Below are 10,830 nucleotides of genomic sequence, written 5' to 3'. Positions count from 1 at the left end.
AATGGAATAGTTGGAAGGGACCTTGGAGGTTTTCTAGTCCAACCCCCTGCTCAGGCAGGAAACCCTATACCATTTCAAACAATTGTCCAGCGTCTTCTTAAAAACTTCCATTGTTTGAGCATTCACAACTTCTGGAGGCAAGTTGTTCGATTGATTAATTGTTTAACTGTGAGGAAATTTCTCCTTAGTTCTGCGTTGCTTCTCTCCTTGATTTGGGTTAGATTAGAAGGCCTCCAAGATCCCTTCTACCTCTATTAGTTTTGTTCTGAATTTATTCTATTTTCTATCTTAGAGACACAAACTGGAAGCCATTTGTACTCATCATATAATTTTATAGATATAAATATCTCTCAGCTAAAGAGGGCTGAACGTCTAACTCTCACCACAGCTGCAGCAAGAGAAACAGTCCTTTGAATGAAAAGTTGCTTGGAGATTCACATAAGAGGCCCTGGACCCATTTGGAGTTGCGTGACAGGAGAGAGAAAGAATGGAGACCCAACCTTTAGCAAGTGAGGGAACTGGAAAAGGCCTTTCAGCTGTTCGGCCTGGGCGCTGTGAGGAGACCTGGGCAAGAAGTGGGCAGAAGATGCTGGAAGAAGACACCATCGTCCCTTCAGAAGTTCAGTCCTGGAACTTCAGGAGCGTCCGATATCAGGCTTCTGAGGATCCCCGAGGACTTTGCAGCCGACTCCATGACTTTTGTAATCAATGGCTCAAAGCAGAAAAGCACACCAAAGCCCAGATGCTGGACCTGGTTGTTCTGGAGCAGTTTCTGGCCCTTCTGCCCCTGAAGATGGAGAACTGGGTGCGAGAGTGTGGAGCAGAGACCAGCTCCCAGGCGGTGGCCCTGGTGGAAGGCCTCCTCTTGAGCCAGGCAGGGGAGCAGAAGGAGCAGGTGAGAGACCTTCACTCTGGGAGCCCAGAAGGGGTTGACTGGAATAAAATTCTTCACCACTCCCTATCAGAGTCCGATAGGTGCTTTTTTCAGGAGGCAACTGGATTTTGTTGTTTTTCATTGAAGATGTTTCTCTTCTTATCCAAAAAGCTTTTTCAGCTCTAATGGGATGGTGGGGAATGGAAGGATTTATACTTCTTGCAGACAGCTGGTCATTTGCATTCTTCTAGAGAGAATATAGACATAAGTTAAATTACAAAATACCAATTTGGGCAATACCTAAACATGCAATAGAAAATATAAATGTTGGATTTAAACATGATGAGATTACATACAAAGAAATTTTAAGGATAGAAAGGAATGTATGGCAATTAAAGCCATATAATATTTTAAAAGAAGAAAAGATTGTACAAACTTGGTTTCAGTATGGGCAGTTACAAGCAAGATGGAAAGAAGATCAGAAAGTTGGTATTTTCGATAACTGATGGAAATTTGGTAAAACAAATTAGAGATCAAGGTCAAGCACATATAAGAAGAATATATAATGCATTGATAGAAATTGATTCAGAAACAGAACTTGTTAAAGATTGTATGATAAAATGGGCCCAAAATATAACAATGGATACTTGGGAAAAGATTTGGGTCAGAAACCTAAAATTTACACAGGCTCAAAATTTAAGAGAGAATTTTTATAAAATGTTTTATAGGTGGCATTTAGACCCTAAAAAATTAGCAAGTATGTATCCAAACTGTCAACCTAAATGTTGGAGGTGCGGTTGTGACGATGCAACGTACTATCATATATGGTGGACTTGTAAAAAAGTCAAAGCTTTTTGGATTAAAATTTGCTGGAACATGCAGAAGATATTTAAGAAAAAGATAAGGTTTTCTCCACAGTTGTTTTTGTTGGGTATTATTACAGATTTTACTGTTATAGATACTAAATTGATGTTGAATTTAATTACGGCAGCAAGACTTTTAGTAGCGCAATATTGGAAGAAGGAGGAACTGCCTACGATAAGAAGAGTGGACTTTGAAAGTTTCTAACTTGGCAGAAATGGCAAAGATTTCAGCATATTTGAAAGAACAATCGCAACAGAGATATATTGTGGAATGGAGAAGATGGATCGAATATATTCAGAATAAATATGGGACTAAAAAGTTTCATTTAGCATTTGAATAAGTATAGGTTTTATATGATGTATTATTAGTTATTTGTTATTTATGTTTAAGGGGAGTTAAAGTGCGATAGAATTTAATGTTTTATTTTTGCTTGTTAGCATATTTTAGCTTACGTTTGTAAAGTTTATACCCTGTATTCAGCTCTGGGAAGTCAGGGGGGGGGAGGGTTAGGGGGAGGGAGGGAGTTTTTCTTGTTAAAAATGTATTGTAAAACTTTTCAATAAAAAAATAGAGGAGGAGGGATACAACATCATTTATCTCCAGTCTACAACACAGTCCTTTCAGCAGTTCCAAGGAATTCTGGGTATTAAAGTCCACAAGTTATAAAAGACCCAAGATTCCCTACTCCTGGTCTAGGCCAACTCCCTGCCCAAGTAGGAGACCCTATACAATTTCTGACAGATGGCAGTCCAGTCTCTTCTTCAAAGCCTCCAGTGATGAAGCTCCCAGAACCTCTGAAGGCAAACTTGGTTGATTGTTCTCACTGTCAGAAAATTTCTCCTTATTTGTAGGTTTAATCTCTCCTACACTCATTTGAACTACTCAGCTGGCCCTGAAACACAGATAAACTTCCAAGTGGCCTCAGCGTTTCTAAAACAATGAAAATGACCAGCTGCCTGCAAGGAATATAAATCCTTCCATTCTGCACCATCCACTCACAGCTGAAGACATTTCTTGGATGAGAAGCAAAATGTCTTCAAAGAGAAAAAATAGAAAGTCAGTTGCCTCTTGAAAAAGCATCTTTGAGACAACCATGACCTGAATGATTGAGAATCTCCATAGACATCTCCCTACCAGATTTCTGGAATTCATAATATGTGAAGATGTTTCACTAATTCTTGTAGGATATTGTTTCATTACCTGTTATAAAAAAAATGATGACAGACATTCCTTTCTTATTTTCCAGCCTCACTGGTGAACATTGGAGGCTTTCAAGAATCCACTTTGTGTTGTGTGATGTCCACTAATTCTTCTTTTCTCCTGTCTCCTATTTCAAGTCCTTCACAAACAACATCAGAGATTCTGAGCAAAAAAGGAATCCATCAAATTCTCCTCAGCAGTTGTTTTTGAGGAACATTTCTCTGGAAGATCCAAGTCTGGACACCTTGGGAGGTAATCAGAGGTCCTCAATTCTCCAGAAAGTCCCAAACTCTTCTGTAAAATGTCTCTTCCTATGTTATTAATTATGCTTTTTAAAATTCTGTTTTTCCTCACAGGGAAGATTCCAGTGGAGTTGTCTACTCTGTATGGTGTAGCTGAGACAGTGGTTGAAACTGCAACTCAAGTAAGAGGAGAAAATTCACAAATAAAACAGAATAACAGAGTTGGAATGAACCAGCATGGCTGGTTCAGGAATTCTGGGTATTAAAGTCCACAAGTTATAAAAGACCCAAGATTCCCTACTCCTGGTCTAGGCCAACTCCCTGCCCAAGTAGGAGACCCTATACAATTTCTGACAGATGGCAGTCCAGTCTCTTCTTCAAAGCCTCCAGTGATGAAGCTCCCAGAACCTCTGAAGGCAAACCTGGTTGTTTGTTCTCACTGTCAGAAAATTTCTCTTTATTTCTAGGTTGAATCTCTCCTTGATCAATTTCCATCCGTTATTCCTTGTCTGGCCCTCAAGTGCTTTGGAAAAAAGGTTGACCCCCTCCTCTCTGTGGCAGCCCCTCAGATATTGGAACACTGCTATCATGTCACCCCTGGTTCTTCTCTTCACTGGACTAGCCATGCCCAGTTCCTGTAACCATTCTTCATACATTTGAGCCTCCAGTCCCCTAATCATCTTTGTTGCTCTTCTCTGCACTTTTTCTAGAGTCTCAACATCTTTTTTATAGTATGGATACTATACTGGATGCAGTATTCGAGGTGTGGTCTTACTAAAGGCTTACTTATTAGATTCAAATTCTCCCTTTCCTTCAGGAAGTCACAATGGTATACAGAGCATTCTCTAGAAAGAGTGCACAGAAGAGCGACAAAGATGATTAGAGGTTTGGAGGCTACACTGGACAATGGATGGTTGTGGAAACTAGATACGTCTAGTCTAGCAAAGAAGAGGACTGGGGTGACCGGTGAAAAGATAAAAAGATAAGGCAGAAGGTTAAAATCCAATGAAGGTACCAAATAGAAAAATCTCTAAGTAAAAATTGCCATGCATGTAATCAAAGAACTTTTGGCTTGCAAAATAATTTCTAATCCTCTGATTCATGTCTGGATTTGGAGGCCAAACTATCCTGCTTTGTAAAATTTCCTTCAATCCCAGGAATTTTTCTCCTTTCTCATCCTCACTTCAGCCAATGACTGAGAGACAGAGACATACAGAGAGAGAGAGAGAGATGATAGTTATAGATGATAGAGAGATGTTAGAGTGAGACATGATAGATGATAGATAGAGGATGATAGATATAGATAGAAAGACATAGATGTTATATATAGAGAGATGATAAATAATAGCTAGATAAAGATATATGAATAGATAAATAGAAAGATGGATAGATATAGATATAAAGAGAGAGAGAGATGGTAGATCCATAAGGAAACTAGGATTACTTTCACTGAATGGCACTGAAAGTCTTGCCACATCAATCAGCGATTAAACTTGCCTGAACTATTTTTTTCACCTAAACCTTGGAATCCTACCAAGCACAGCCATTCAACTTAGTGCATATCTTTGGTTTGGGAATTCGTACGTAATGGGATAGACCTTACAAATCCTCCTTGACCCTGTTCGGTACTTTGTTTCCCTGTTCAGGAGGGTCTTGTGTCCTTCGAGGAGGTGGCTGTATATTTCTCCAAGGAGGAGTGGTCTCAGCTGGATTGTGACCAAAAAGCGCTCCATTGGGAAGTCATGCTGGAAAATTATAGGAATGTGGCCTCTCTGGGTAAGCAGGTTTGCTACTCGCCCGTCAGAGAGTTTAGTAATTAAATCCCATCCGCTGTTTCTTATTAAAAGATCTTCAAACAGATGTCATCTCTTGGGAAGAAGCAGGAAGAGATCTAGCCTTTTTCTATTCCAAGGAAGGAAGTTTGTCTTGTCTGTCTGTCTGTCTATCTATCTATCATATCCATCTTATCTGTCTTATCCATCCATCCATTTATCTATCTATTTATCTTTTATGTTTCTAAGCTCCCAATCTCCCTCAGCATTCTTTAAATCACCTAGAGCAGAGGTATGCAACCTTGGCTCTTTTGTGACTCGTGGACTTCAACTCCCAGAATTCCTGAGCCAGCATGCCCAGCTCAGGAATTCTGGGAGTTGAAGTTCAGGAGTCACAAAAGAGCCAAGGTTGCCTACCCCTGACCTAGAGTAATCCTATCTATCTATCTATCTATCTATCTATCTATCTATCTATCTATCTATCTATCTATCTATCTATCTATTTATCTATCTATCTATCTATCCATCCATCCATCCATCCATCCATCCATTTATCTTTCATGTTTCTAGGCCATCCATCTCCCTCAGCATTCTTTTAAGCCATCCAGAATCACGCTATTGGGAAGATGGGGTTAGGCATATAAATTTAATAAATAAGTAAAGCACTAAGCAAGCGTTTCAGTGCATAAAAATAATGAATATCTATCTATCTATCAATGGTGCTTCCCCCCCCTCTCTCTGCAACCATATGATTTTGGGATGAGACCGGTGGCACCCTGAGGAGGCCCTCTCTGTGGGAGTGCACTGGATGGAGGGAAGAAAAGAAAAGAAAACTCAATTTTAATAAAAGTCAATAAATGTCCACTTCCACTAGGTCCTCCTTTGCAGAGTCGTCCAAGGAAGAAAGACCGGACGGCAGGGGGAGAGGTTCTCCCGCAACGTCCGCCAGCATCGCGTGTGCAAACCGGAAGCCTAAATGATCTTAATAAGGGAGAATATTTGTAGATCATGGTTGAAATGAGGGATCCTTGGTGCTTTCTGAGCTTGGTTGTTTTCTTGCAGACATTTTATTACCCAATCTGGGTAACATCATCAGTGCCAGTAAGGACTGAGAACAAACCCTGTTCCTTACTAGCACTGATGATGTTATCTAGTTTGGGTAATGAAATGTCTGCAAGTAAACAAGCTCAGAGAGCAGAACCCCTCTAAATGATCTTATACAAAAGCCTCAGGTTTTTCATTCTGCAGCATGAAAAACAAGAGACCCCAATGTCAGATCTTATATCAACCCGATACCAGGCATAGCCCTATGTTTTGAAATACCCTGGTAGACACAGGGGGGAAAAGTCAAAGAGCTAAAAGGAAGATGACTTGGGATGGTGGAGACTTAATTTTGGTTAATGTTCAAATAAGAGATGCAACAATGGTGGGGGGGGCTTGATCCTGTTTGCACTTCACTTTATATCAACTTTTCTTTTTCTTTTTTTCTGCTCCAATCAGGTGATGAATGGGAGATGATTGTTTCTGGCCAAGAAGCAGCAGCACCATTGCCAAAAGGCAGAATGAAAGAGGCAGAGACATTTTTTAGAAAGCAAAGTTCTGAGGAAAAACAATTAAAGGGGGAGCTAGAGAAATACTCTGCTTTACCACACGTAGCTGTCAGTGACTTCTCGGGCAAAGAGGATCAGCCAGAAAAAGAGGCTTGGCCGGAGTGTGGAAAAATACCCAGAGATGAATCAGGATTATCCGACTGTTGCGGAAGCCACATGATAGAGAAACCAAACAAACGTGGAAAACGTTTCCAAAGGACCTTCTCGGTTACTTTACCTCAGAGAATACAAAGAGAGAAACCATATAAATATCTGGATTGCGGAAAAAGCTTTAGAGACTCAAATTATCTTACTTCCCATAAAAGGATCCACACAGGAGAAAAAATGTACAAATGCAAGCAATGCGGAAAGAGCTTCCGTTTTCCACAAAGCCTCACTTCCCATAATAGGATTCACACAGGGGAGAAGCCATATGAATGTCCCAAGTGTGGAAAGACCTTCAGTCAAAAATATCAGTATAATGTACATAACCAAAAACACACTGGAGAGAAACCATGTAAATGTACCGAGTGTGGAAAGAGCTTCAGACTCTTAAGTTCTCTTACTTCCCATAAAAGGATCCACACAGGAGAAAAACCATATGAATGCAAGGAATGCGGAAAGAACTTCCGTTTTCCACAAAACCTCGCTTCCCATAATAGGAGTCACACAGGCAAGAAACCATATAAATGTACGGAGTGTGGAAAATGCTTCACTAGTTCAAGTTACATCACTGTCCATAAAAGAATCCACACTGGGGAAAAACCATATAAATGCCTGGAGTGTGGAAAGAGCTTCAGAGCTTCAAATATTCTTACTGCTCACAAAATGATCCATACCAGGGGAAAATTCTACAAATGCAAGAACTGTGCAAAAAGCTTCAGACTAAAAGGTGACTATATTGTACATAACAGAATCCACACTGAAGAGAAACCGTGTAAATGTATGAAGTGTGGAAAACACTTCACTAATTCAAGTTACCTCAGTTCCCATAAAAGAATCCACACTAGGGGGAAACCATATAAATGCCCAGAGTGTGGAAAGAGCTTCACAACTTCAAATTATCTTACTATTCACAAAAGGATCCACACTGGGGAGAAACCCTACAAATGCAAGAACTGTGCAAAAAGCTTCAGACAAAAATGTCAATATATTGTACATAACAGAATCCACACTGGAGAGAAACCGTATAAATGTACGAAGTGTGGAAAACACTTCACTAATTCAAGTCACCTCAGTTCTCACAAAAGAATCCACACTGGGGAAAAACCATATAAATGCCCAGAGTGTGGAAAGGGCTTCACAGTTTCAAGTTCTCTTACTGCTCACAAAATGATCCATACTGGGGAGAAACCCTACAAATGCAAGAACTGTGCAAAAAGCTTCAGACGAAAATATCAATATGTTGTACATAACAGAATCCACACTGGGGAGAAACCGTATAAATGCTCAGAGTGTGGAAGATGTTTCACTACGTCAAGTTCCCTCACTTCCCATCAAAGGAGCCACACTGGGAAAAATCGTACATTTGTCTGATGTGTGGAAAGCGGCGTACTCAACATCAGTCCCTTTATGAGCACAGAAAAGAATCGTATAAACAAATTATCAGAAATTTGTGACTCTTGAGCTATTTATTACTGTGGAGAAATGAAATGTTAGGGAATGTAGGGAAGATAAGAAGGACAATGAATCTGAAGAGAGTGGAGAAAAATAACTACAATGGGTTTTTTTAAAATAATATTGAGCATTTGTCCATACAGAGCCCCGAATATAATCTTTCTTGGAAGACCCACTTTGCACCCTTCACTTTTTCCATCTTTCAATTTATTGGCCACTAGAATCATCTAACATAATTACATAACAATGACTCAGGCCTTTGACTTTGCTCTTCTGGCCGCTTAATTTACATCACCATCATTAAATATTAATCACAAGGGCTGTCAACACTTTCATTTCTGCAATAGTGGCGACTATCTATAGCTTGGGTGTAGGATGAGGGTGAAGGTTCTCCGAGCTTGTGGATTGGTTTCTGAACGTATTGTTACCAGGCTAGGTAACATCTTCAGCAGAGTTTACGGGATGTCGGGGTTAAGTGTTTATAAGGGCTTCAGGGGTAGGTGTGTCAAGAGAGGATCAGAGAAGAGCAACTAAGATGATCAAAGGCCTGGAGACTAAAACATGAAGAACAGCTGCAGGCTTTGGCTAGTCTAAAGAAGAAATAGGAGTGACATGATAACAATATTTCAGAGGTTGCCACAAAGAGAGGGTCAAATTATTCTGCAAAGCACCAGAGGACAGGACAAGAAACAATAGTTGGAAACTGATCAAAGAGAGAAGCAATCTTGAAAAATCTACTCTATTCTTGTGATGGATCAGGTGTGAGTCAGAATTGAGAGGCTTGTGATGGGGAGCAGTTCCATCAACAGGCACATTGACCTACAACCAGCCTATGAACTCAGAATCCAAATAAACCACAAAGCCAACCAAAGAGAGCACCGACCCTCAACCAACCCATGTAAGTCCCCCAGAAGTTCAACTCCCAGTGACCCTGACCTGATGTAGCCTCCCCATCTCAAAACCTGTCACAAGACCCTCTCTTGACACACCCACACTTGAAGCCCTTATAAACAAGGACACTTAACACTGACATCCTCTAAACTCTGCTGAAGATGTTACCTAGCCTGGTAATGAAATGTTCGGAAACTAACCCACAAGCTCAGAGAACAACCTTCGCCTTCACCCTCACTTTCAGTTCTCTTTTATTTAGTCTTCTGGCTTCCTCAACTCTTGGGATGATAAAAAAAAAACACCATGCCAACTTTAAGCCAAGGATGGGCAATCTCAGCTTTGCTGTCATCATGCAATTTCTTGAATAAAGGTCTCTTGGTTTTCATTCTTTTAAGGACTAATCTCCAGAATTGTTTTTATATAAAGTTTCACTCTCGTAGCTTCATTCTTCCTTTTTTCAATGCACTTTTTAGTCATGCACAGGACAGGAATCCGGACAATATTCCAGAGTTACAATGTCCAAGATCAAAGGTTTTCTTCTTTAGATCCCCAGTAATTTTCCCCATCTGATGACCAAACTATGGTTGAATTGGTGGTTTGGGTTGAAATCCAGCCCCATAGATCTTTAGGAATTCCATCTGAAGCAGAGATTCTCTGATTTAGAAGGGAGTTTGAACCCCTTCTGGCTTTTGGCTGATTACTAGACTCAGCTGGCCATGGGTGCCAAGGGAAACCCTGTCTTTAAAAAGACATAAGAACTCGAGCTGAATACCCCCTCCTATTTTTCCTACAACAAACGGCCTGTGAGTGGTTTACCAAAAGAGAATGACAGGCCAAAAGTCACCCAGTTGGCTTCCATGCCTAAGGGCAGAGTTTCCCAGCTCTTCGGCATTGGCCAGGAATGAGGGGAGAAAAAAGGGATAGTTTTGTGGGAGGGGTTAGCTTTGTGTTTGTGCATGAACACCTGCAATGTTTGCAGCAATAGTCTCACACAAATACAGCCACAAATGCCCAGGATGATGCTCAGATGAGTGGGGCTACAAATGCCCATGGCAAGGCTCATACAAGTGGGGCCATGAATACCCATGACACAGCAACCGTCACGCGACGGCCTGTGCAAGAGCAGGAAGATGCACACACCATCTAGCCACTCAAGTGCCCTGGTGGTCTTTGGGCTGCAGCCCAGCAGTGGTCCACGGCCCACAGGTTAGGCCCCTTACCTAAGGGAAACTAGATCTCATGGTCTGCCAGTTCCTAATCCAGCACCCAAACCACATGATCATTTGTTATTTATTCATTCATAAAATATATAGGCTGCCCACCTTACCTAAAGGTAACTCTGGGTGGCTTATTATAACATTCTTACAACAAGCTCTTCCCCTAGGGACAATCTGAACTAGAAAAAGAAATTAATCACAAAATTCCATCTAGTCAAATCAACCGACCAAATGTTTGTCATTCCTTCATCCTAAAGTCAGCTCTGGATTTTGGGGGTGGGGTGTCAGTGGGTGGAGTGACTTATCCTAGATACTCTGCTTATCTGCTGAAATTTAACTCAAATGCCTTTTGAAAGAAATGTCCTGCTATACAGTTTTGGCACTCTATCAGGGCAAAAGAATCACAATTAGAATGGCCTGAACTCAAGAATTAAGATCCAACGGGAAACGCCAAACTAATCAGATGACCTGTATTCCCAGGATGAGCTTAGGTTTTCTTTGTTAAATTGAAAAAAAATCCTTTCCACCAAGAGATTAGTATTTCAACTAGCAATAGGAATAGCA

At 40.7% G+C, this 10,830-nt stretch overlaps 2 protein-coding genes across 2 annotated transcripts in view; one reads left to right on the top strand and one right to left on the bottom strand.

Annotated features, from left to right (window-relative positions):
* Positions 1–10,830, bottom strand: part of LOC308661729 (zinc finger protein with KRAB and SCAN domains 7-like) — a 375,370-nt gene that overhangs the window by 155,061 nt on the left and 209,479 nt on the right. The gene's annotated exons all lie outside the window — the stretch shown is intronic.
* LOC308661369 (uncharacterized protein) lies at positions 488–9,416 on the top strand (the record flags this gene model as incomplete). Its single annotated transcript, XM_081316290.1, has 5 exons — positions 488–895; positions 3,076–3,190; positions 3,295–3,362; positions 4,827–4,956; positions 6,453–9,416. The coding sequence occupies 5 exons, from the start codon at positions 488–490 to the stop codon at positions 8,075–8,077; spliced, it is 2,346 nt and encodes a 781-aa protein (XP_081172416.1). The 3' UTR covers positions 8,078–9,416.

The sequence above is a fragment of the Vipera berus genome (assembly GCF_964194415.1).
Source record: "Vipera berus genome assembly, chromosome: 2".
Taxonomy (NCBI): Eukaryota; Metazoa; Chordata; class Lepidosauria; order Squamata; family Viperidae; genus Vipera; species Vipera berus.
The sequence above is the reverse complement of the archived record's forward strand: the minus strand, read 5'-3'. Positions and strand labels throughout refer to the sequence as shown.